The 27,069-nt window shown below is 40.9% G+C and overlaps 1 protein-coding gene across 3 annotated transcripts in view; it reads left to right on the top strand.

Moving 5' to 3' along the window:
• Fhit (fragile histidine triad diadenosine triphosphatase) overlaps nucleotides 1-27,069 on the top strand; it is a 1,530,368-nt gene that overhangs the window by 1,300,087 nt on the left and 203,212 nt on the right. For all 3 annotated transcript variants that reach the window (XM_060390944.1, XM_060390943.1, XM_060390942.1), the window contains one exon: nucleotides 18,710-18,778. In XM_060390944.1, coding sequence (XP_060246927.1) covers nucleotides 18,710-18,778 — 69 coding nt within the window. The remainder of the gene's footprint in view (nucleotides 1-18,709; nucleotides 18,779-27,069) is intronic.

Genomic DNA, 27,069 nt, shown 5'->3' with positions numbered 1-27,069 from the left:
TTTCCTTCTTGTATCCCACTACAGTCAGATAAGAATGCTCAAATCAGCAGAAATAAGATTCTCTAGTATGAAATACGGGACTTGATGAAGGACTATACAAATTATCACCCAAACTAGAATTTTGTGCAATGAAAGGGGGTAATGTTTGTTATTTTTTAACAAAAATTTATATTTACTTAAAAGCATTCAGAATGTCAACAAAATCAGCCACAATATTTTTTTTTTTTGCAATTACAGAGTGGTGTTCGGTTAACAGAACAATAATTATCTTTGTATAAGCTGCATCACAGACAATTGAAGATCAAAAAAATGAAAAGCTAAAGCCATAAAACTACCATCCCCATATATAAATAATTTGTGCTGTGCACCAATAAGAACCTGCTTTTAATTTCCATGCCAACATACAACCGCCAGACTGTACTAGGTAAGATTATTGGATGCTGAAAATATCACCAGAACAGAGCTATCTAAAGATATATTTGGTAGTGTGTTAACTATACAAAAAAAAAAAAAAGACACCATAGAGTTTAAAAAAGAAGTCTTATACAGCCTTACATTTCTTTTCTTTCTTTCTTTTTTTTTTTCTTTAAAGGGAGTGAGTTGTATACAGGGTGGAGTAAAATGCTTTATAGACGACAACAACAAAAAACTGCTAGAACCAACTTATTCATCATCATATTCTTCATCTTCCTTCTTTTCCTCATCCTCATCATCTTGCTTTTTCTTCCTTTTCTTGCTCATTTCAGCCTTGACCAACTCCCTTTTCAGTGCATTGGGTTTTCCTTAAACTCAAGGCAGCACCATCCTTTTCACATTTTTTATCCTTCCGTGTGGCAACCTTCTTTTCATAGGGCTGCTTGTCGTCCAAGGCAGTGTTGTTACACATCTCCCCTAGTGTATTTGCAGCATCACCAATGGATAAGCCAGGGTGCTCTCCTTTGATTTTGCATAATACTCAGAACAGAACAAGAAGGCTGAAGAAGGGATCTTGGAGTGCATTGAGCTTGAACTTCCTTTTGGATGTAGGTTTTCATTTCTCTTTTATAGCAAGCCTTGTCAGCCTTTGCCATGTCTTCAAATTCCCCCTTTCCTTTAGCCAATATGGTCTTCCACCTCTCTGAGATCTCCTTGGACACTCAGAGTAGTTGCCAGAAGCAGCCAGGTGCTTTTGCTTGTGCTTCTTCAGCAGGTTTGCACAAAAATACATGTGAAGACATTTTGCCTCTCAGCTTCTTAGAATCCCCTCTGGTCATGTTTAGCTGATTTTCCTTCACCATGTACAGAATTGTCTGGAGCCGAGTAAGCTGTCACTTGTCCTAGTGTTTGTCTACGTGGAGCTCAATTAAAGGTGATGTTTGTGAATTTACTGGCCTGCATATAACTGAAGGCCTGATCTTGGTCTATTCATGGGAACGACAATGTGCATCCCAGATGTTCTAGATAAGGCATCATCATATGCTGATAGTGTATCAAATTGAGCATTGGCATCTCATGGTCCTGCTTAGAACCTCAATTTTGCTGCTTTATCAACTTGATGACCTTGTACAATTTGCTAAGTCTTCTAAGCCTCATTTTCACTCAAAGAAACACACACAGACAGAGAGACACAGACACAGAGAGAGAGAGAGAGAGTATGAGGAGACATATAGAGGAGATATATACACAGAGAGTATTAAGAATAATTCTCAAGTCATAGTATAGTGTTTTGTTAGGTTGTATTTGTATGTTCATATAATGTATGCATATATGACTAAGCTTAGTTATTGGTGTATTGTATGCTCACATCAATAATAGCTAATAAAAGTAAAAATGACTTTGAAATAGTGCATATATGGATGGTATACTATTACTGTGAATGTATAGATGAAGATTTTTACCTTATTAAAGAAAACTTCAATTGGGTTTCTCTCTGTAGAAAAGAAAAGACGACGATTTGGTGAATTCACTTAAAAGCTTGTACAAGAACCTCATCTTTCCAGATGTAAAACCTGCCTTGTTCACACCATTGAGGTAGCGGCCTCAAAGTAGCAAGTCATGCATTCCTTCCTTTTTACTACCCTTATTTAAAAATCTATAATAATTTGAGTGTTAGAATCTTCTGGAGGAAGACAAAGGAATGATAAACTGTAGGCAAGGTAATAAGAAAGGAGAATGTTAATTCCTCACAGCCAGATGCTTCTCTCCACATGGCAGTATCTCTACCACTGCTTTCCTTTAATATACTTGGTGAAGAAAAACAGAAGATGCCGCTGGAGATGTAATTGCCCCCCAGTGTCACTATTAGTGTCTATTACCAAACAGTAGGGAGATTTTCATATTGTTCTGCTTATTGCAGTGAAATTTTAAACAAGGGAGAAAAGTTCTCCTAACACCTGTTTTCTTAATTGATAGTAATGATTCTGATCACGCCCTCCTCCCAGCAGGTAGGTCTTAATCAAAGTGGATACATTCTCCTAAAGCCACATTATTGCCCCATAAGCTGCACTGCTATCTTATTAACACGGTAAAATAGGACAGGTGACCTAACTGTGACAGAAGCTCCAATGTCCGCCTCCGGGTGGGAAGCCTGGATACCATTCACCTTCCTTTTTCTCATTTGCTGTCAGAGCTTCCTGCATCTTACAAACAAATGTTAGAAGAGACTAATTTTCTACCTTATTTGGAGTTTGAGAGTGATGGGTTAGGAAGTTTAACTACTTTCCGTTTGTTTCTTTTTGCTTTGTTTTGTTTTACATTTCAGTAGGAGAGCTTCTTGGAGCAAAGAAAAAGAAGTGCTCTCCCTAGGTTCAGCCAGTACCCTGGCACAGCTCCTGCGAGGCGGCGCTTGAGGTGCTATTGAATGACTCCTGCTTACAGTATGGAAGATTCAGGAAACTGATTGGCAAAATAGATGCATTGACACTTGCTCCTGTTTGTTCGGGTCCCTGGACTTCTGTTCTTATGGAAAAACAGTGAAAAAAAAATAGAGCCTGCCAATTATTCACACCTCCTGAGCTTGAAGCCAAAAGGCAATGACAGGTTGGCAGGCTCTCAGACTCCGGCGACTCCATACGACACCACATTCCCTCGCCTTGCTTTTATCTGACTTGAAAAGACCTTGATTTTTAGAAAATTTGAAATTTAAAACTGTCTGGTTGCTAAAAGCTCCTTTAAATGCTCATTGTGGCTCAGCGCAATGCATCATCACTTCCGTAGTGCTGGGATGATGTACGGAGCCCATATATCAGGAGAGTGCCATCTCTCTCGTGATGTATGATTATAACTCACCATTGGAGCACTGCCAGTGATGTACAGCCTAAAAACACAGTTGTTAAGCCACAAAACTCTACAGGGGCTCTACAAATCCTGTGAGAGGTTTTTTTGGTTTGGTTTGTTTTGTTTTGTTAACTTGAATTGGTTCCTTGGGCTTTTTCTTTAAGTTTTCCAACTTGACTGGGACAGTTTGAACAATGGAAAAACTCTGTGTTCTGTGCTTTTGTTGTTGTTCCTTTTTGTTTTCCTTTGTTTTGTAAGGCAACCCAGCTGCCTGAGCATTGCCCATATTCTCAGTGGAAGAGCTCTGGGCAGCAGGCTCCAAGGCCATCTGTATGCCTTCATGTTTGCCTTTGAGTTTTGACAGCTCACTGCTTTTACTCCTCAATTGGTCGTGCTAAGGTGCCCTCAAAGCTCTGTGAACATCATTTCTAGTGACATTTATTTTACATTGAAGTGGCTTTCGGTGATGTCATGCTGACCCTAGCTACAGTAGCAGAAGATGAGTCCTCTCCACATCAAGTCAGGCATATCCAGTCATGTCAAAAGCACTCGCTTTGGAGATAGTGACAGCCCAGAGTAAAATCCGTTCCATTCAGCTCATTGCAGAAGAAGTCTTCTGGTTTACCATAGAAGCAGGTTGTTGATAGTATCTTCAGAGGCACTGCCATAACAGTGATATAATCATTCCTCAGATGTGTCAAATATTTAAAACGTGATGACATCAGCCCAAGCATGATAACAACATGAATTCCTAGAGTACAGACGATAATTTCATGATTTACTTTGCTGGTTTATGGATACTTGATAGATGTGGAAAATGAAATGAGTTTCAAAAAGACAACACCTCATGTACTAGGAATCATGGGTCATATCTGGCCCTTGGCATCCAACTCTAGGACATATATTCCATGCCCCTCCCTGTGGAGCTTTCCATTTTTAAGACCTGAGGTAAGTGGGATGGGATGACATGACAGGATCCCTGAAGGCAAGTCAAAGCCTACAGTTGCAGTCCTGGTCCTTCCATTGGGTTGCTACTGGTCTTCCAAGAGGCACTCTCCTGTTCTGTAAAATGAAGAAATTAGGTTGTGTACCTCCCTAGTATTTTCTAATTTACATTAATTTTTAATGTTTTTTTTAAGTTTTGCTTTTACTGATAGGTTCTTTTTTCAATTGATGTCATCCCCATACAGAGAGAGCTAACAGTTCCAGCTGAATCAGATGTGGTCAAGCTGAGACTGCTGTTCTTAGCCACACACGTGTTCCCCCTGCCATTCCAACTTGCTCTGGAAGGTGTAGGCCCTTGTGGTTGGCAGACTAAAAACCAATGCGGCTTTTTTCTCTCACTCCCATGGAAAGGAGACTAAACCCCTAAACCTGTAACCCAGCAGTAGATCATGAGAAATGATGTGTTAGATATGAGACATCACTTGCTACAAGTGGTGTCTTCTCTCTACCCACATCGCTTTGACTCCATGTTCTATGGCTGTGATCCACCCTTGTTGGCCTGAGTTTCATCAGGATAATGGTTGGGATGGGATGTCACTCTTTATCCTTAGGGCAAAGGAAATAGACATGTTTGACTATCCCTGCCCCTCTAAGAACAGTTCTTAACCAATGCATAAATAGCCTGCTTTCCTTATCCCTGGAGTGGGAGTCTTGGATGCATGATTTAGATTATATCAAGTTCTTCCATGGGACTAAACTGGTCACTCACAGAAGAAACTCAACATTTGGCAGCTTTGGAGAACACATTTTCTGCCCCTACAGCATCATTACTATTCTTTAAAGCCAAATTTTCCTTTTCTTGTTCTTGAGAGGTGAGTGTTGAAGAGAGGTGTTCACACAGGCTCTCATGACTGGGAGTGCAGGGAGCCAGCTGGAAAGGACACTAGCCTATGGGTTTCTATGTCTTTTCCCTGCCATTGTTTTATTCCCTACAATTGAATTATGCCGTAGTCTAACGAGGAAAAGGCGCATTATTTTGATTGTAATCACTATCCTCAGGTGATGGATACTTGTGAGAAACAATGACGTAAGGAATAGTGCATGCAGGAGGAAGCAGCAGAACAGAAAAAGGGGGATCTTAGCGCAGTTGTCTAGCTGCTCCTCCCATCCCTATCAACACCTCTAATGAGATAGAATTTATACACTTCACACTGTTCAAGTGAAAAACTCAGCGGGTTTAATGCATTAAAAAAGTTGTGAGACCATTCGCTACTATGTGACACTAGAAGAAAAAACACCCATCACCTTCAAATAAACCCTGTTTCCATTGGCAGCCAGTCTTTATGGTGCTCCAGGAAACACTGTGGTTTCTCTGCGAATTTGCCTAGTCTGAACACTTCATAAATGGAATCATGTAATATACGGCCATTCCGATCTGGGCCCTTTCACTTAGCATAATGCCTTGCCTTAGCAGCTTCATTCCTTTTTATGCCCAATCATCTACCGTTGTCTTGTTATTATGGGCATTCATCGGTTGATAGTCATTTTGGATTGTTTCCACTTTTTGATGATTGTGAATAATACTGCTAAAAATATGCATTACGGGGGAGGGGCAAGATGGCGGCGCCGGGAAGACTCTCATTCTGAGCAGCAGCACAGCAGGATCAGCACAGTGAACAGCAATCAGAACTCTCGGCCATAAAACACAGTCATTGTGTTTCCCAGGTGAGAGGATACCCCACGGTGGGGGATTCAATCAGCTTTTAACTCACCCGGCTAAACCGCGGAAGAGATCCCGGTTTCACCAGACGCTTGGCTGCCGGCCGCCAGCCCCAGCCCCAGCCCAGAGCCACAAGCCAGTGTCTCTGGTCCCGGTCCCAGACTGAACCTTGGGCACCACACTATCAGAGACTGGAATTTTCAGTCGAGAGATAACCCCAGGGTACAGGAAACGATTGGGACCGGCCTTAGGTCACCCAGAAATCCCCTGGAAAAGACTCGGGCGGGTTCCACGGGCACCCCAGGAGCCAGCCCGGAGCCAGAGCCGGGGACCCAGGTTCCAGCACAGAGCCCTGCCTGCCTGCGCGCCTGATTCGCCGCCAGAGATAGAAACGGCGGGTCTGATCTCAGAGCACTCAGCTCACCCCCAACCTGAAAAGGTCCCCGGAAAATTACCCAACTTAGGGAGCCACTCAGACTCCCAAAAGCCACAAAGGCAGACACAGGCAGTTTCTGCGCACCAGACAGCTGGCAGAGACTGAGCCGCCATCACACAGCTGTGCTCCAGGCACAGGCAAATTTCTGTGGCCAGCCAGCTGGCAGACACTGAGCAGTGTGCACCAGGGCAAAAAAAGACACTAGGAGTCCGTGTCTCCAGAGAATCCACGAGGAAGGAAGGAAACTGTACTGATCTAAATCACCCAATCCTTCCCTAGAAAAAGTCTAGTAGTCTAGTGGGGCCGAGGCGCCAGCACTCAGCTGTGCTCCAGACACAAGCACAAACAGTTGAGGCGCGCCTGATGTCCAACTGGGTCACAGCAGCTGATCATTAAATTTGCAACAAGAAACCCAGAAACAGGGCAGCTGCCCTCAGGACTTCCCTGGGTGAGAGGAGAACCCTCTCGACTAACAAAGACCACAGTTACCACTCAGGTCTATATCTCTGAGGTGAGCAACTCCTGAAAAAACACCAGCCATCCAGGGACTATACCCAAAAAGCTGAGAAGACATCCTTCAGGAAAATCCAGCTTTCTGCAAAGGGGATTCTCTCCACCACAGGATCCCCAGGAACCACCAGAAAATAACCCCAAACTCCTAAGATAACACAATGGGTAGAGGCCAGCGTAAAAGCTCAAGCAACAAAAGACAGAGCAATATGGCATCTCCAGAACCCAGTTACCCAGGGGCAAGTAGCCCTGGACACCCCACCATAACTGAAATCCAAGAAGATGACCTAACAAGTATGCTCATGAAGATGATAACAGAGGAAACAAATAAGATTCGTAAAGACATAGAGGAAGATAAAGTCAAATAGAATATTGCCATCCGTAAAGAAATAGAGGAAGCTGCAGCCAAACAGTTTATGGCCTTTAGAAAGGAAATGCTTAAAACACTGAATGAAATGAAAGAAACAGAGTTGAAGGAACTAAAAGAAAAACAGGAAAGTACAATCAGACAGGTGAAGGAAGTAAACAAAACAACTCAAGACCTGAAGATAGAATTGGAAAAATTAAAGAAAACACAAATGGAAGAAATAATGGAAAGGAAGAATCTAGGGAAGAAAACAGGAACTACAGAGGTAAGCATAACCAACAGACTACAAGAGATGGAAGAAAGAATCTCAGGTGTAGAAGATACAATGGAAGAAATCGATGTATCTGTCAAAGAAAATGTTAAATCTGAAAAATTCCTGACACAGACCGTCCAAGAAATGCAAGACAATATGAAAAGACAAAACCTAAGAATAATAGGTATAGAGGAAAAAGAAGACTCCCTTCTCCAAGGCCCAGAAAATATTTTCAACAAAATCATTGAAGAAAATTTCCCCAAGCTAAAGGAGAGGCCAATTAGAATACATGAGGCCTACAGAACACCCAGCAAATTTGACCAGAAAAGAAAATCCTCCCGCCACATAATAATCAAAACAGTAAGTATACAGAACAAAGAAAAAATACTAAAAGCTGCAAGGGAAAAAGGCCAAGTAACATATAATGGCAAACCCATTAGAATCACACCTGACTTTTCAACAGAGACTATGAAAGCCAGAAGGGCCTGGACAGATATCATGCAGACCCTAAGAGAACACAGATGTCAGCCCAGGCTACTATACCCAGCAAAACTCTCAGTCCTCATAGATGGAGAAAACAAGATATTCAATGACAAAAACAAATTTCAACAATACCTACAAACAAATCCAGCATTACAGAAGACACTGGAAGGGAAAATACAACCCAAGAAAGCTAGCTACATTCAAGAAAACACAGGAAATAAATAACCTCACTTCAGTAAAACAAAAAGCAACCAAGCACACAACCGTATGACCACAGCCAACATCAAAATCAAGAGATCTAACAGCCACTGGTCATTAATCTCTCTCAACATCAATGGACTCAACTCTCCAATAAAAAGACACAGATTAACAGAATGGATACGTAAACAAAACCCAGCAATCTGTTGCATACAAGAAACACACCTAAGACACAAAGATAGACATTACCTGAGGGTAAAGGGTTGGAAGACGACTTTCCAAGCAAACGGAACCAAGAAGCAAGCAGGAGTAGCCATTCTAATATCTGATAAAATAGACTTTCAACCAAAATTAATCAAAAGAGATGGGGAAGGACACTTCATACTCATCAAGGGAAAATTCCACCAGGAAGACATCACAATCCTGAACATATATGCCCCAAATACAAGGGCACCCACATTTGTGAAAGAAACATTGATAAAATTTAAAGCACATATAGATCCACACACATTAATAGTGGGAGACTTCAACACCCCACTCTCAACAAAGGACAGGTCAACCAAACAGAAATTAAACAAAGAAACAATGTCTCTGACAGAGGTCATGAATCAAATGGACCTAACAGACATTTACAGAACTTTACACCCAAACACAAAAGAATTTACCTTCTTCTCAGCACCTCATGGAACCTTCTCCAAAATAGACCACATAGTGGGTCACAAAGCAAGCCTCAACAAATACAAGAAGATTGAAATAATCCCATGTATCTTGTCTGATCACCATGGAATAAAGCTGGACCTTAACAATAACAGAAATAACAAAAAGCCTACACACACATGGAAACTGAACAACTTGTTACTAAATGACAGCTGGGTCAGGGAAGAAATAAAGAAAGAAATTAAAGTCTTTCTAGAAATCAATGAAAATGAAGACACAACATACCCGAACTTGTGGGACACAATGAAAGCAGTGCTAAGAGGAAAGTTCATAGCACTAAGTGCCTTCAAGAAGAAATTCGAGACAGCTCATTCAAGCACCCTAATGGCTCAATTAAAAACCCTAGAAAAAGAAGAAGCAGACACACCAAGAAGGAGTAGACGGCTGGAAATAATCAAACTCAGGGCTGAAATCAATCAATTGGAAACAAATAAAACAATTCAAAGAATCAATGAAACCAAGAGCTGGTTCTTTGAGAAAATCAACAAGATCGACAAACCCTTAGCCAGGCTAACTAAAAGGCAGAGAGACACCACCCAAATCAACAAAATCAGAAATGAAAAGGGGGATATAACTACAGACACTGAGGAAATCCAAACAATCATTAGGACTTACTTCAAAAGTCTATATGCCACAAAATTTGAAAATCTAAATGAAATGGACAATTTTCTTGATCGATTTGACTTACCAAAGCTGAACCAGGACCAGGTAAATCAACTAAATAGACCTATATCCCCCAAAGAAATAGAAGCGGTCATCAAAAGTCTCCCATCCAAAAAAAGCCCAGGACCAGATGGCTTCAGCGCAGAATTCTACCAGACCTTCAAAGAAGAGCTAACACCAATTCTCTTCAAACTATTCCACAAAATAGAAACAGAAGGAATATTACCAAATTCATTCTATGAAGCCACAGTCACCTTGGTACCTAAACCTCACAAAGACTCAACAAAGAAAGAGAATTTCCGGCCAATCTCCCTTATGAACATTGATGCAAAAATACTTAATAAAATACTTGCAAACCGAATCCAAGAACACATCAAAGATATTACCCACTATGACCAAGTAGGCTTCATCCCAGGTATGCAGGGGTGGTTCAATATACGGAAATCCATCAATGTGATCCACCATATTAACAAACTGAAAGAAAAAAACCACATGATCATCTCCCTAGATGCTGAAAAAGCCTTTGACAAAATCCAACATCCATTCATGTTCAAAGTATTGGAGAGATCAGGGATACAAGGCACATATCTAAACATAGTAAAGGCGATATACAGCAAGCCTATAGCCAACATCAAACTGAATGGAGAGAAACTTAAAGCAATCCCACTGAAATCAGGGACAAGACAAGGCTGCCCACTCTCTCCATATCTCTTCAACATAGTGTTGGAAGTCCTTGCTAGAGCAATAAGACAGTTGAAGGAGATCAAGGGGATACAAATTGGAAAGGAAGAAGTCAAATTATCACTATTTGCAGATGATATGATAGTATATGTGACTGACCCCAAAAATTCTACCAGGGAACTCCTACAGCTGATAAACACCTTCAGCAAAGTGGCAGGATACAAAATTAACTCAAAAAAAATCAGTAGCCCTCCTGTATACAAAAGACAAAAGGGCTGAGAAAGAAATTAAGGAAACAACACCCTTCACAATAGCCACAAATGACATAAGGTACCTCGGAGTAACCCTAACCAAGGAAGTCAAAGACTTGTATGAAAAAAATTTCAAATCTCTGAAGAAAGAATTAGAAGAAGATATGAGAAGATGGAAAGATCTCCCATGCTCATGGCTTGGTAGGATTAACATAGTAAAAATGGCCATCTTACCAAAAGCAATCTACAGATTCAATGCAATGCCCATCAAATTACCAACACAATTCTTTACAGACCTGGAAAGGAAAATTCTCAACTTCATATGGAATAACAAGAAACCCAGAATTGCTAAAACAATCCTCTACAATAAAAGATCTTCTGGAGGTATCTCCATCCCTGATCTTAAGTTATACTATAGAGCAACAGTTTTAAAAACTGCATGGTACTGGCATAGAAACAGAATGGTGGATCAATGGAACCGAACAGAGGACCCAGACATAAACCCACACACTTATGGACACCTGATCTTTGACAAAGACGCCAAAACCATACAATGGAAAAAAGATAGCATCTTCAACAAATGGTGCTGGTCTAACTGGATGTCTACATGTAGAAAAATGCAAATAGATCCATACTTGTCACCCTGCACAATACTGAAGTCCAAGTGGATCAAAGATCTCAACATAAAACCAGACACATTAAATCGGCTTGAAAAAAAAGTGGGAAATACCCTAGAACTCATTGGTACAGGGGGAAACTTCCTGAACAGAACACCAACAGCACAGGCTCTAAGAGCAACAACCAATAAATGGGACCTCATGAAACTGAAAAGCTTCTGTAAAGCAAAGGACACCGTCATCAAAACAAAGCGACCACCTACAGATTGGGAAAGAATCTTCACCAACCCTTTATCTGACAGAGGACTCATATCCAGTATATATAAAGAACTAAAGAAGCTGAAAAGCAGCAAACCAAGTAATCCACTTAAAAAATGGGGAACAGAGCTAAACAGAGAATTCTCTGTAGAGGAATACCGAATGGCAGAGAAGCACTTAAAGAAATGCTCAACCTCATTAGCCATTAGGGAAATGCAAATCAAAACAACCCTGAGATTTCACCTTACACCCATGAGAATGGCCAAGATCAAAAACTCAAGTGACAACACATGCTGGAGAGGTTGTGGAGAAAGGGGAACCCTTCTCCACTGCTGGTGGGAATGTAAACTTGTACAACCACTCTGGAAATCAATCTGGCGCTTTCTCAGACAACTAGGAATAGCGCTTCCTCAAGATCCAGCCATACCACTACTGGGCATATATCCAAAAGAGGCTCAAGTACACAAAAAGGACATTTGCTCAACCATGTTTGTAGCAGCTTTATTTGTAATAGCCAGAAGCTGGAAACAACCCAGATGCCCCTCAACTGAAGAATGGATGCAGAAATTGTGGTACATCTACACAATGGAATATTACTCAGCAATGAAAAATGAGGAAATCATGAAATTTGCAGGTAAATGGTGGGATCTGGAAAGGATCATCCTGAGTGAGTTGTCTCAGAAGCAAAAAGACACACATGGTATATACTCACTCATATAGACATACAACATAGGACAAACCCACTAAAACCTGTGCATCTAAAGAAACTAAGCAAGAGAGAGGACCCTAACTAAAACGTCCAAACCCCATCCAGAAAGGCAAAGAGGATGGACATCAGAAGAAGAAGAAAACAGGAAACAACCTAGGAACCTACCACAGAGGGCCTCTGAAAGCCTCTGCCCTTCAGACTATCAAAGCAGATGCTGAGCCTGATGGGCAACTGTTGGGCAGAGTGAACGGAATTTTAGGTAAGAACTGGGAAATAGTAAGAGCTGGAGAGGACAGGGTCTCCACAAGGAGAGCAACAGAACAAGAAAATTTGAACATAGGGAACTTCCCAGAGACTCATACTCCAACCAAGGACTATTCATGGAGATAACCTAGAACCCCTGCACAGATGTAGTCCAGGGCAGTTCAGAGTCCAATTGGGTTCCATAGTAATGTGAAGAGGGACTGCCTCTGACATAATCTGATTGGCCTGCTCTTTGATCACCTCCCTCTGGGGGGGGAGCAGCCTTACCAGGCCACAGTAGAGGACAATACAGCCACTTTTGATGTGAACTGACAGACTAAGATCAGAAAGGAGAGGAGAACCTCCCCTATTAGTGGACTTGGGGAGTGGCATGCAAGCAGAGGGAGGAGGGAGGGTGGGATTGGGAGGGGAGGAGGGAGGGGCTTATGGGGGGATGCAGAATGAATAAAGTGTAATTGATGAAAAATTTAAGAAAAAAGGGAAAAAATAATTTAAGAACCTTAAATGACTTTCAAAATTGGAGGAAAACATGGAGTTAGTCAATTGGCATGGAGCATGTCTCGCCCCTGGGGGCAATGGTCTCCTGAACCTACTCAGACCTCAGACACCACCACTGCTAGTTCTAGAACTGACGCAGGATGTTCCAACGAGGGGTTAAGGCTTCTCATAATATTTCCTATAAGCCCACACCTGTTTGTCTATATCCCCCATTTTTATTCATTATTAGCCAGATAGAGCCAAGTAATTGTGGTAATGATACTTGCTTTTTTGCCCAATGCTGGAATGCTAGTAAAGTTAGGTATGCCCTGGTTACTCGCATGCCTCACTGGGTGCCTATGCCCATTGATGCCCCTCACGCTATGACTCTCTTCAGACAGAAAAGGGATCTTGGAACTACAGCCACCATTGTTACTACCATCTCATTGACGGCTGTTGGAGCTACCACCAGGGCATTAGCCATGAGTCATACTGGGCAGACTGCTCAGACCCTGAATAACCATTTAGCCAATGTAGCTCATGCCTTAGTTGTACATAAAGGAATTAATGCTCAACTAAAAGGAAGCTTGATGGTGTTCAATCAGAGGATTGACCTCTTGCAGGAGCAAATTGATACCCTATGGCAAATCGCTCAACCTGGCTGTTAATGAAAGTATGCTGGACTTTGTGTCACTAGCATACAACATGAGAATTTTTCCTGCGCTGCAAATCTGTCTAAACAATTGTCGAGCTATATTTTAGGTAATTGGACTGGAGAATTCGATACTACGATGGAGCAGCTGAGAGTGACCATTGTCACAGTAAATTCTACCGGAGTGGACGCAGGACTAGCCACAGGATTATCAACATGGATTGCTGCAGCCATGAATCATCTGAAGGAATGGGCGGGCATGGGAGTGTTAGCAGGCCTTCTGGTGTTGGTCTCCTTGGTTTGCCTGTGGTATATATGCAAGATTAGAGTCTCACAACAGTGTGATGCAGCCATGATCATTCAGGCCTTTACAGCCATTGAAGCAGGACATTCTCCCCAAGCATGGTTGGATACCATAAAAAGCTAAAATGATACGCTCAGGACACGAGGCTAAGCACTGCACTCAGGGTCAGCCGCTTTCGACCCAGAGAAGAGCATGTCTGATTGCATGCGGGTTGATGCCCCAGGTCCCGCCTCTGAGAAAAAGGTATCTGATGGGTCTGATGCTCTTTGGGTGGATGACACCTAAATGAACATCAGTACAAAGTCCCAATTTATTTCTAATATCAGAGATCAGACCTCTACTCTTGCTTGATGCGTCTAAAACAAAAAGGGGGAACTGTAGAGAGCTGCGGAATGCTATGCCTTAAAGATGGAGCTGGTTTCCGCCTTCCACCTTCCCGATGGTAAGTGCTCTCTGTCACGAACAACTCCACATTTGGCTAAGGCCGAGGATCTGGCTTGCTTCCATGTATGTGGACCTATCTGCATTGCCCCCGTGGCACGCCTGGGTTGGCTACCCAGAGGCTATTTAAGCTGTGGGCTGGCTTTCCCCGGGGTCCGAGGATTGTTCAATGTTCCTGAATAAACTGCATTGAAAAAAAAAAAAAAAAAAAAAAAAGAAAAATGTAAATAAAAACCTCTTATTCTAAGTGTATTTTAAGATAGAATAAAATACGTATTCTATCATACACTGAAAAGTTAAAATATTTTTTAAAAATATTGATAATTTTATGGATAAAACTCAAAAATTCAGGCATCCTAATACTAATAAAATATTTTTTCCTTCTTTATGAATATGTTTGTATATTAGAACAAACAAACAATGAAGCATGGTAGGGTAATTATGTTTGAAAAGAGTTTATTGAGGGTTTTTAAGTAGTAGAGAGGATATTGAATATTTTTAATAGAACAAATACGTCTGAGTTGTTGAATATGCTGTTTACCATGAACTGATCATTATATCTACATGTAAATGCCATATGCCAATCTAAGTAAAATATATTGAAACAAAAAAAAAAATATGCATTACAAGGTCTTGTGCCTGCATGGTTTTAATTCTCCTGAGTAAATGCTGGGAATATAATTTTGGGTCATTTGGTGGCTGGATGTTTAATATTTTGAGGAATTGCCAAGCTGCTTTTCAAGTGTACAGCTGCATCATTTTGTCCTCTGTGCAAGTGTTTGAGGCTTCCATGTGTCCACAGTCCTGCCCACACTTGCACTTGTCTGGTTTTTGTTTGTTTGTGTGTTTATTAGAGATGCTCTATGGATGTGAAGTGAATCTCTGTGTGGTTTTGATTGTCATTTCACTAATGACTAATGGCACTGAGCATCTTTTCATGGGCTTTGCAGAATTGTCTTTCCAGGTTCACTGAAACCAACTCAAGCATTTCACAATGGTGAATAACACTGATGATTCTCTCACAGTCTTATTCTCCCCTTTCTGAGCTTCTGTAAGTTACCAACTTGGTTTATATACTTACCACATTTCTAGGTTGAGTCCTTCTTCTCTTCCTTACAAAGCTCTGAGCTGGCTTTGTCATGATTTCTCTGTCTTAAGAGGCTGAGCAGGTTGTCAGAATCCTGCAATTAGGCTGTCACTTAAGAGTTTATGTCAGTGTATCATGTATCAGAAGGAGTTGAGATCACGCCCTTTGGGAAAAATCACCTAGACAGTGAGCTGTTTACTGACTTTGGTGTCATGGCAAGTTTCAAATGGTTGCCAGTGATTGAGAGTGGCATTTTCAAGACTGAATGGTAGCAGCATATAGAAATAGCTTGTATGAGTGAACCCAGAGGAGCAAGGAATAGATCGGGAATCAGAGACAAGTTCATTGGCATGGCCTTAAGAACAGACAGGGAGGGTGATCAGTACAGCCTGCCTGGGCAGCACATGGGGATAGGTCTCCACATGAAACAGCATCCCCCAACAGGGCAGGCCAAACAAGGTGTTAACTTCAGTGTTCAACATTTCATGGCAGCAGGCCTTAGAACAAGATGGATGGTCTTAGCCAGTGGCTCTCAAAGTGTGACTTTTGACCAACATCACTTGGGAATTAATTAGAAAGTAAATTAGGAAGCCCTTAATTTTAGCAGTGCCCAGTTATTTCCTGTAGTTTGGGAAACACTCATCAAGAAACAAGGTAATTCTGGCAAAAAGAGATGCTTTAACCATTTATAGCATTTTGGAACTAACATTCTTGCTAATATAAAAACCAGTGACTGAATGTGACCTCTGGTCTTCAGATTTTTTTTAACACTGAAGATATTCCCACTATATTTGCATATAGTGAGAACATGACAAGTGAAGGACAAACATGTGCTCAGCAGACTTGAGGCTTTAGGCCAATAAGTTGGGAATGTTGCAGTCCTCCTCCTAGAGAGAGATTCTGAGTCACAGGATGGCTGTGGCAGGTAACCCAGCTACTACAGGGAGTTCCACCTATAGTGTGCATACTGTACTCTGGCTAAAAGCTGTTACTATTACACCTGTGTCCTCCAGCAGGCTGAGTACTGAACATTGACCTGAGGCTTGTGGTGACTAGAATGTAAAGAAGATGGAGAACAGGTGGATGACATCAAGAAAGAAAGCAAAAAGGCTCCTGATGAGGAAGAAATGGAGGGAAAGAAAAAAGAATTGCAGTGGGATCTGCACGTGAAGCTTGGGCGGGCGCTTACCTTGTCCTCAATCACTTCTGCTCCCAGCTTCTCTGCTCTGATGTCTGAATCATTCACCTACGGAGCACAGTTAATTTCTTCTTGGGCCCATGTTGCACGGCTTTCTTTTACGAATTTGCTTCCTGGGTAGTTTGTAACCTATTTCTCCATGTTTGTTTCTGCCTCCCTCTCTCTTCACTTGAGTAGCCTGATACTTAAGTATACCTGCATCTCAGTTGCTGAGTGGTTTGAGACTGGCTTCCTCTTTGACTGGACAATGTTTTGGTAGAAAGGTGTCACTGTTTGGGGACTGTGTGCGCAAGGACTCACATGAAGCTCGTCTTTGTTTCATTCACCTTGGACAGCCTTGCTCACTGCCTCTCCTGAAATAGCTTCTCATCTTTCCTTCCTTGTACACAAAGCCACAGAGATACTTCATGTTCTCTGGAAGTCCATAGTTACACCCCAACCACAGTAATCAAGGTAGGGTGGGTAGGACTGGGGATGTGCTTTGATTCTTGTCTTTTCATATTTAAGCTTTTCCATCTTACATTCTATTCAGTTGGTAATAAATACAGGAATATAGCTCAAGGGCATGAATAAGGTTATGTTTAGAGAGGTACAACAGAGGCCATTGGTAGAGTAAAACTTTCAGATAGCAGCTTAGCCTTGAAGAATATATAGTGAATTAGATATACTGTGAGTCTTGAGTCTTGTCAGCCTCGTAAGACTGTTGTGTCTATTACCTGGGTGCTTCAGTAGACTAGATTAGGTAAATGAGGATTAAATTCAGGTCAGTAAGATGGCTCAGCAGGTGAAGGTACTTGCTGCCAAGACTGACAACCTGAGTTCAATCCAAAGAATGAGCAAGGTGGAAGAAGAGAACCTCTACCAGTTGTTCTCTGACCTACACACACACACACACACACACACACACACACATACACACACAATTTAACAGGACAGGAGCCTACCACAGAGGGCCTCTGAAATACTCTACCCAGCAGGATATTGAAGTAGATGCTGAGACTCATAGCCAAACTTTGGGCAAAGTGCAGAGAATCTTATGAAAGAAGGGGGAGATAGAAAGACCTGGAGGGGACAGGAGCTCCACAAGGAGAGCAACAGAACCAAAAATTCTGGGTACAGGCATCATTGCAAAGACTGTTACTCCAACCAAGGACCATGGATGGAGATAACCTGGAACCCCTGCACAGATGTGGCCCATGGCAGCTCAGTCTCCAAGTGGGTGCCCTACTAAGGGGAAGAGGGGCTGTCTCTGACATGAAATCAGTGGCTGGCTCTTTGATCAATTACCTCCGAGGGATGGCAGCCTTACCAGGCCACAGAGGAAGACAATGCAGCCAGTTCTGATGATACCTTATAGGCTAGGGTCAGATGGAAGGGGAGGAAGACCTTCCCTATCTGTGGACTGGGGTAGGGGAATGGGAGGAGAAAAGTGAGGGAGGGTAGGATTGGAAGGAGATGAGGGAGGGGGCTATAAGCTGGGATACAAAGTGAATAAGTTGTAATAAATAAAAAATAATAAATAAATAAAATATTAAGTTCACAGAATTAATATGTATGCTGGTAAAGAACAAGAGGGCAAGAGCTGTGTGGCATCATTTTCTGTAAGGATTCTACCACTTTCTGTAGTGCTAGAGCCTTGACCTCTCTCAGCATTGGTTTCCCTTTCTTTAAAATGAAGAACACTTCAGAAAGGAAAAACTGTCCAGTACTAATACAAATGTCAGTTGTCATAGTCAGTAAGAATAAATGGGAACTGTTTGTATTGCAGTTGTGTAATTATTATTCAAAGCTACTATTCTTGATTTAGCCCATACTACTTCCTCCAATCACTTATGCACAGGTTACTTATGCAGTTCTCTGTTGGCCAATTCTTATCTCTTGTCAGTTTCAGAGCTACAGCAGCCATCTCTTAAGACATACTGTCATTTCAAAGCACTGGCTAACTGCAACCCAGACTGACAGTGACGGATAATTCCACAGAGCCTGTAATGCACTCTGGCATTTCCCTCAGACTGCAGTACGCCGCCAGGTTGTTCCCTCTTGTTTTGTGTTTCTTTATTCTCGGCAGAATTCAGATGTGCTTTCTGAAGGTGAGCATCATCTTCCTCTGAAAAATAATCCAGCAAGAACCAGGGGAGAGTAATTGGCCTCCAGGAAAGCATCACTGTCAAGTCAAAAGACAGAAGGGAAATTAAACATGCTTCCTTTCTTTTGTATTTTCAGCATGTACATGTCCACATTCTTCCCAGGAAGGCAGGGGACTTCCGCAGGAATGACAGTATCTACGATGAGGTGAGTCTATCCTTATTATTTGATCACAAGGACTGTCAGTGTATGAAATCAACCGAGTCAACCAGATGTCACCCAGACCCAGACATGCTCTTACATGGTATTCTACCCAGCAGAACTTGGGCAGTGGCAGTAGAAGCTAACAAGCTAAGAGTGACCATCAGGAGAACCTAAAATAATTGAATTATAATGATTTTTTTTTTATTTTGCGCTAATGAAACCCAATAGCAAGACAAGTATCCTTGTGATTTCTGCCTTGTCATATTTACCAGGACACTTAATATCTATGTGAAGACATGATTTTGAATCTCTACAGGCAATGTAAAGTATTAACAGTAGAAATCAAGCAGACTGACATGTGAGTCTCTGAGACAAATATGCTAACTTTTGGAGCTGGGGAAGTGGCTTAATGGATAAATTGCTTACACTGCAAGCATGGGAACCTGAGTTTGGCTCTCCAGAACCCTTGTAAAAAGTAGAGAATGGAAGTCCATGCACGTTTGTAACCCCAGCACTAGGAACAGAATGCCTATGAAACAAATGGAGCTGGAGCTCATTGCCCATCCACTATAGCCAAATCAGTGAGCTCCAAGGCCAATGAAACCCTATCTCAGGAAGGAAGGAAAGAAGGAAGGAAGGAAGGAAGGAAGGAAGGAAGGAAGGAAGGAAGGAAGGAAGGAAGGAAGAGATGGAAAGTGATGGGGAAAAATAGCAATAGCAACCTCTGGCACATGTACACAGCATACAGAAACATGCTGACTTTATACTTACCACACTCTTAGAGAAAACTTGTCTCTCTAAAGAGCATATATTCAAAGTGGAACTTTGAGTTATCCTCAACAGAAACCAAGATGATTTAAATTACATGTGTGTGACTTGAATCTCCTTAACATTATAGAAGTTGGATGATGTTATTGTCTCTTCATCAAAAGATACAAATGTCAAATCAACACTGTATGAACATCAAGGGCTATGTGATCTACCCTAAGGTCTTGTCTGCCAGAGAACCTTCCAGTGTCTGTTGTGTTGTGTGGAACACAGCCTGTGATAGAGTAGGTTAGAAGAAAATGTAAAGTCATTTCAGTTTACATTCTGCCAATAGTCAAAGAAGGAAAAATATATTCCACACATATGAGAGCTGGTGAGATGGTGCCAGCACCCTGGAGTGCTTATTTTAATAGCACTTTGGTTATAACAAGGAAAGGTGCTTAGATTTATTAGCAATGTCTGCCTTGGGTGTCAAACAGAACAAGTAGATATTAGTCATGCATTTGATACTCTTCTTTTGGCTCTTTGGAAACAATTTCCATTTTTATTTTAAAATTTGGTTGTTTATTATGTGTTTCTGCCAACTATATGAAGACCTTCAACCTATACCCAGAGGCCTCATGGACTGTACATCTCTGTGTACATTCATAGGATTTTTCCTAATTAACTGGGATATAAAATGGCTATGCGAACACTGAAAATAAAGAATGAGAGTTTGGCATTTAATGATGAAATTCTTTGATGTCTGTTCTGAGACTTGGTTGATCTTTTGATATATTTTCCAATACTTGCAGTGAACTTGGGTGGACATTGTGTAGCCACGATATGGCTGGCTTATGACCTAGTGCCTGTAACTCTTATTTCTCAGGGCTATCTTTAAGATATTGTGCTTGTATAGATGGTAGAGGAATATAGGAATCAATTATTACATGTGTGAAAACCCTCCCAGGAGATTCTGAAGCAAATGTGGGTGTAGGAGTAGGTGCTGTCCACAACCATAGCTTCCCAAAGCTTCTAAACACTCTAATGTAAACTTGTTTTCAGGAGATGTAGAATGCAGGTTGGGGATTTGATAACAGGTTAGTCTCTGTGGGAAGAAAATCAGAGTTCCAGGATCATTATTTCCTGAGATATATCAAAAACACAAGTGCACAGCTTATTAACGTAAACCAAGGTTAATAAAATGTTGCTATGTACAGGTTATTTTAATGAATAAATTACCACATGATTTATATACAAGTGAATGCCGCTGGAATGGTATTAAAAGTGCTTGAAAACACTGCTTTCTTAGGCTGATCAGTCACCTTGAATCGTGCTTCTGCTCCAAATATGCTAGTGACAGAAGCTGTATAGATGTATTTCAGCTCCATCCAAGACATAAAGGCCAACATTGCATAGCAAGTGGCCTTTCTTTCTCTCATTCTCCTTTGCCCTCCTGAATGCTCTAGTGGCATCAATAGACTCACAAATAAAGCAGCACACATTCCCACAATCCATATGTCCTCTCTACATAGCTTATGCCCTATAGAGAGGAAAGGATTTGACTGGAAAGGATTTGAACATTAGAATCAAGTTCATTACAATCTACCAGTCAATAAAGTTGCTTGCCTTCTTATTTTTTTAATCTTTAAAATGGATAGTGTTTATCACTCCAAAGGCTTAGCATGTGTATTATGTGACAAACAGCTCCTGAAAGCAGATTTGGGGATTGGTATGAACTAAGCAGTTATTAGCTCTTATTATTCTTATTATTTCTTATTGTTGTTGATTTTGCCTTTGAACATATACGGAGGGTAAGTAATGGGAACCCAGACTTCAAGCCAGGTGGTTGGATGTCCTCATTTGGCACCATTTTTCAGAGTAAGTAAAACACCACATTTCCAATTTTCTCTCTGCCTTTAGCCACTGGGCCTCAGTTTAATCTCCCTCTTTGAGAATTTTCTCTCTGTTGAGTACATAATAAGGTAATGTCTAGCAAGAGGCATAGGGAGCATGAAGCATCAGGCAGGCATTATTGGTACAAGATGTAATGTACATTAGACTGAGTGATCTTAATCAGAAATGATAGGGTGATGAAGAATGACACTCTTTATACCGATGAAATCACTCAGTGTGGATTATGTATCTCTTCATGACACAACAAACAGGCTGCCTTGCAGGCAGACGGGTGGGGAAGAGAAACAGCAGGAGACCGAGCTCAGCCAGCATCATTGAGCTCCTCCATAGCTAAAGAAGTCCTAGGTACATTCTTTGTGAGCACAGTTCTAATATGGATAGTGATAGCTGGAGAAGAGTCACAGAACAGGTGCAAGATGGCAGGTTCTGGAAACAGAGAAAGAGGATGAAGATTGTAGATGAAGATATGTAGAGGATGGCACTGTCACTGCTTCTAAATATCTGACCTTCCGGAAAATCATTTTAAAGGGGACTGAACATGCTTTTTTGTGGAGTTAATAAGTTCTGTGTGGCTTCTAAGCAGAGATCTAGCAGTGTCAGGCTACAAGGAGGCAGATGTCAACATCAGTAAAAGGATAGGTCACAATTAGAAAAAAACTTGTAGCAGAATGACCTTTGTGCGAGAGGGTAAGAATCACATCCCTGGATCCCTTTGGGTCATGACTGCTTGGAAGGATGTGAACAGCTGGTCACCACACAGATCTCAGGGTTCTGCATTTCCCATCTTCCCGCCTCTGGCCCATCCTCTCATTTATCTCCTTGTAGAGGTTTCAAGCTCTGTAACAAAGAATGACTTTTTCTTATTAGTATTATGGAACTTGGGTGACGGCCTAACAAAACATTCTTTGTTGTTGTTGTTGTTGTTGTGGTTTAGTTCTTAGAAATGCAAGGTGTAAGTCTTCCTTGACTTTTCTGAGACTGTATTCTATTGATTTTTCTCATTTCCAGCCTCTTCCTGCCTTTTCTCTAGCTCAGCATTGCATATTGATGATCCGCGAGCTTGGCTTGCATCCTCACATGTGTTTGTCACTCCCTGCAAAGTACTTTTTAATGATGTGCTTTATTTTTGTCTGAAAAGGACTTTGTAATGAGACTGAATGCTGTTAAGCATGTCACTCATGCAGGAGGTCAGTAGAGCTCCCACAATTCTGCGTTTTACATACACTATGTCCTTCACTTAGGATGTGTCTGTATGTCTTAACAGGGTTTCCTCACACTGAGCATTAAAGTCTTTCCCACAAACGCAGAATGAGAGGTCGACCTGAATAGTGCTTGTTTCCAAAGTAATTTAAATTTGAACTCCTGTCCCAATTCATCTCTTCTCTGTACTTTTCAAATGCTACTGCTTTCAGGATCATCTGCCTGGCTCAACATTTCATGCCAGCTGTCGGTCATATCTGTTTCACCTTCCTGTTTGTTTTCTTTCTTTCTTTTTTTAAATTTTTCATCAATTACACTTTATTCATTCTGAATCCCCCCATAAGCCCCTCCCTCCTCCCCTTCCAATCCCACCCTCCCTCCTCCCTCTGCTTGCATGCCACTCCCCAAGTCCACTGATAGGGGAGGTTCTCCTCTCCTTTCTGATCACAATGTTGTAGCCCAAAGTGATGTTTTCAACCTCAGTGTTGGGTTCTGCTCACTTTTATGACAGCAATAAGTCTTCTTCTGATAGGGCTCGCTTTTGCCAAACTTAGCATTGGTTTCCATACCTCAGAGCCTTTGCTCTCTGCCTGCTCCCTTTCACATAAATCTGTGTCTTTATCCAAATCCTAGGTCAAGGTCACCTCCAAACAGAGCTTCTCTTACCTTTCTTGCTGTAGCTAAATTAACCAGGCCTCTGTCCTTACTACAGAGCTCCTTCCTATTAACATGCCTGATACATCCTTAATATCTCACTCACGGTAATTTTCAGTTTGTATGCATCACCTGCATCCCCCAAGTGCATTGTAAAGCCTTGGGAGCAGGGCCCTCGTCTGGTAGAGGGTGGCTCCTCAGTGAATATCTGTTAACGAGTTGCACATATCACAGGACAAGAGTCACACTTCAAGAACTTGAAATTCCCGACAAGATAGGATGTGATTTGAAGGAGAGTGCATCTTGCTTTCAGGGGGTTGATTCATTAACTCATGGCTCCACTGAATGTGAGAACACGGTGCTATCAGCCATCTAAGGTTAATTTAATGGGGCATTGATGAAACATAATCCTTTGGTCAGAAATCAGTGGCAGAAGGCTGAAAATTGCGGCCCACCAGAAAGGTTTAGAGAGGCAATTATAAGCCTTGTCTGATTGCCAAGCAAGTTGGGTAGACTTGTGTCAAGGATGATAAGTAACTTTCCCCCTTGAAACCTAGATCTGTTTACTTGTAGCAAATATAGATGTGGGGTTTGCTGAAAGCAAGCTGAAGAGCTACTCTGCCTTTCCTTCTGACTTTGATTATCATCTTGGAGTTTATCTTCACCTGTTCTCCTTAGAGCTTCATGTCATGAACTTGTCCTTATGCATTTTACTTACCCTTCCACCCACCACATTTCAGAGCATGAGTTTCTCTCCCCTCCTTAAACTGACTGTAAACTCTACCCTTTCATTGCTCTCCATAAAGATATGTGCATCCCACAAACTGTGTTGTATTTTCTTGGAACTTGCATGAACTATATAAGAGTTCTCTGAACTCTCCAGGACCTCTATTATCTTGACAAGTTGATGAAGATTATGATAATGACACAAATGGTTCCTTGGATCAAAGAGCATGCATAGTTAATGTGGAGCAGGGAAGTACCCATTGCTTAATGCCATGGTATATCATCTCATTAGCTCAGTAAGACTTATCCTGACTGTGGCTCAGATAAGCAAAACTCATAAGTGGATTGGCCAATTCTTCAGATGTTTATGGATGACCCTGAATGGTTATGATGGTGTGCTGTGTATAATATCCACTGCTCCTTTTTTAAAAGGAGTGCTTAATATTAAAGCAAAAGGGAATTTCAATCAGCAATGGGAAAAATTCAAGCATGAACTTTATAAACAGAGCAACTATGGGTTCATGCATGTCATGAAAAACAATTGCTTGACTTAACACGAAGTATGAACAAAATCAATTTACTCAAATTCAGGTCATTTGGCCCCGAGGGCTTAAGAAAAGCATAATATTGCTGATGGTATTTATTGTTGAACTTGGATCTCTTTCACACATCATTTGATGATATACTCGAAGTCTGTGGATCCTTAGTTGATTTTACAAAAAGGAAGGAATGTTTCAGAGAGACAGTTAATTAGCTGCTCTCCCTGTGGGTTCACTGATCTGTTCCTAGTGATTGCTAAGCTTCTGAGTTCATTAGAATTTTAGAATGCAAACATCAATATCCCTTGTTCAGATTTAAATGGCATCTCTGTGCATTCTTTGAGGCTTTTAAGTCAAAGTATCTGAATATTATAAGTGTCTAGTCCTTCATACTTAAATGATATGGTACCATATGCTTTCTCTATGCATCTTTGAATGTTCTTTGACTACCTAATTTAAGAGACCTGGACTACTGTTTCCCCTGTCACATTATTTCCTACTAAATCAACAGAAGAATGTAAAATTAGGAAAGAGTAACCAGGTTAAAAATTATTTCTGCTCTATTTTCCTCATAAAAATGAATATTAGAGAAAATCAAGTTGATTTCATGTTTGCCAGTGCTTGCTAGCATGGTGGAAAGGCAAAACACAATGAAGATTATGATGATGATGGTGGGATGCAGACCTTCGAAGACAATCAGGAATTCACTACATCAAAGAATCAGATCAAGAAAAGAAAACAGAACAAATAACTGTTGAGGAACCCTGTATGAGCCCCATGGCAAAGGACACTGCTACTTCTATGAAGTCTTTGGGTTTTTTTGTTGTTGTTGTAGTTTGTTTTGTTTTTTGTATTATTTTTTCACTAGAATTCACTTTAAGAGATGTCATACTAGTTCAACCAGGTCAATTTTTTTCCTAAAATTTCTCTACTGTGACACTTGAATATCTTCAGAGGCATGTAAGTTATACACTAACAAAAATAGTATGAATCATGTGTCACTGTGTGTGACAGTCACAGCATAGACACTTCCTTAAGCCTTTGTCATCATCATTTCCTGAATAAGACTTTGCTGTTCAGAGTCCTACATGACGTGTGGTGAATTCAATCTCTACACATATCCTACAAGACAGCTAGTAGGGTGCCTGGTAGTGCAGATGGGAAAGGCCTAGTCTGAGACATTCTTGTTGCTGGTGTCTCTCTGTCTTCTGTCATGCTTCTCACGGAGCAATCCTTAGTCTCCCTGATGGCTGCAGTCAAGTGGCCATGAGTCACAATGCCTAAAGAATAGGCTCTGTGTGCTCTGTAAAAATCTTCTTTCGGTTTAATTCATTGCTCTTGACATAACTGCTAATAAGTTATTATTTATTATTAAAATTTTGACAGTTTGGAAATCTACGATGCAATAAAACAAACTACCAAGCAAAAATTCTTCTGAATCCACAATATTTAGATGATGGAGAATGTAGGGCTCAGGGAATAGAAAATGTTACTATAGTAATAAGTTATGGGCATAAACAGATGAATAATGCAGAGGGAAGAAAGATTAATTAACTACTAATATGTTTTTGTCAGTGGGAATTATTATGGCCTCAAATGCAAAAGGTCCCAAATAGTCAACCTACTCTATTAAAAGACCAACATAAAAACAAGGAAGAATTATGGAAAGGAGAGGAAACAAAATTAATGCAAGTTTTATATTCCAAAGGATTTATAAATTATTTTGCTTTTTGGGTATCAGCTGCCAATCTTTTGATGAAGCATTCATACACTTCAAATAAGGTTCACAATAAGTCCCTTTACTTGTACAATTGGAGTAGGACATATCTTTGAAACTTAGGTGTCACATGCCAGCAAAGGGGCATCATACACTGTCAAGGTTTTGCTTTTTTACCAGCAGGTGATATCCACCATTGATGTCTTTTATCCCCAGTCAGTACTCACTAGTAGAAGTCTAAGTGTATTTATTGATGTTTTAGATTAGGGAAGGAAGAAGTGAACTTAAATTTAAGAATTTTAACCAAAACAACCAGAAGATTATAGTATCAGCATATAGCTATTATAAAATATTACTAATATGATATTTACATTCTCTTGTGGTATAAGTCTTTGAGTCTTTGAGACCCAGTATATAATATACTGTCCCAATACATCTCGGTCACATTGGGCACAGATGGTAGGTAAGTACCACACTAAATAGGATGGTTCTAGGGCTCTTTAAATCCAGAGACCCTTGATGATGATATTCATAATGATAATGATGATTAAAAGAACTTAATGCAAAAATCTGTCTATCTAAATCCAGAAGACAGTGGAGTGGTTTTCATTATATCCAAGTATAAAGATGATCAAATGACTGCGATAGGGGCTATTGTCTTTTATCAAAGATTTTGTTAGAGTTTTAAAAAGGAAATGACCAGCTAGGTCACTACATGGGAGGTACATTCATTTTCTGTCTGTTTGTTGTTAGGATTGCCATGGATGCTCATAGGATGATCCATAGATTTTAAG

Source organism: Meriones unguiculatus, chromosome 9 (assembly GCF_030254825.1).
Source record: "Meriones unguiculatus strain TT.TT164.6M chromosome 9, Bangor_MerUng_6.1, whole genome shotgun sequence".
NCBI classification, from domain to species: Eukaryota; Metazoa; Chordata; class Mammalia; order Rodentia; family Muridae; genus Meriones; species Meriones unguiculatus.
The sequence above is the reverse complement of the archived record's forward strand: the minus strand, read 5'-3'. Positions and strand labels throughout refer to the sequence as shown.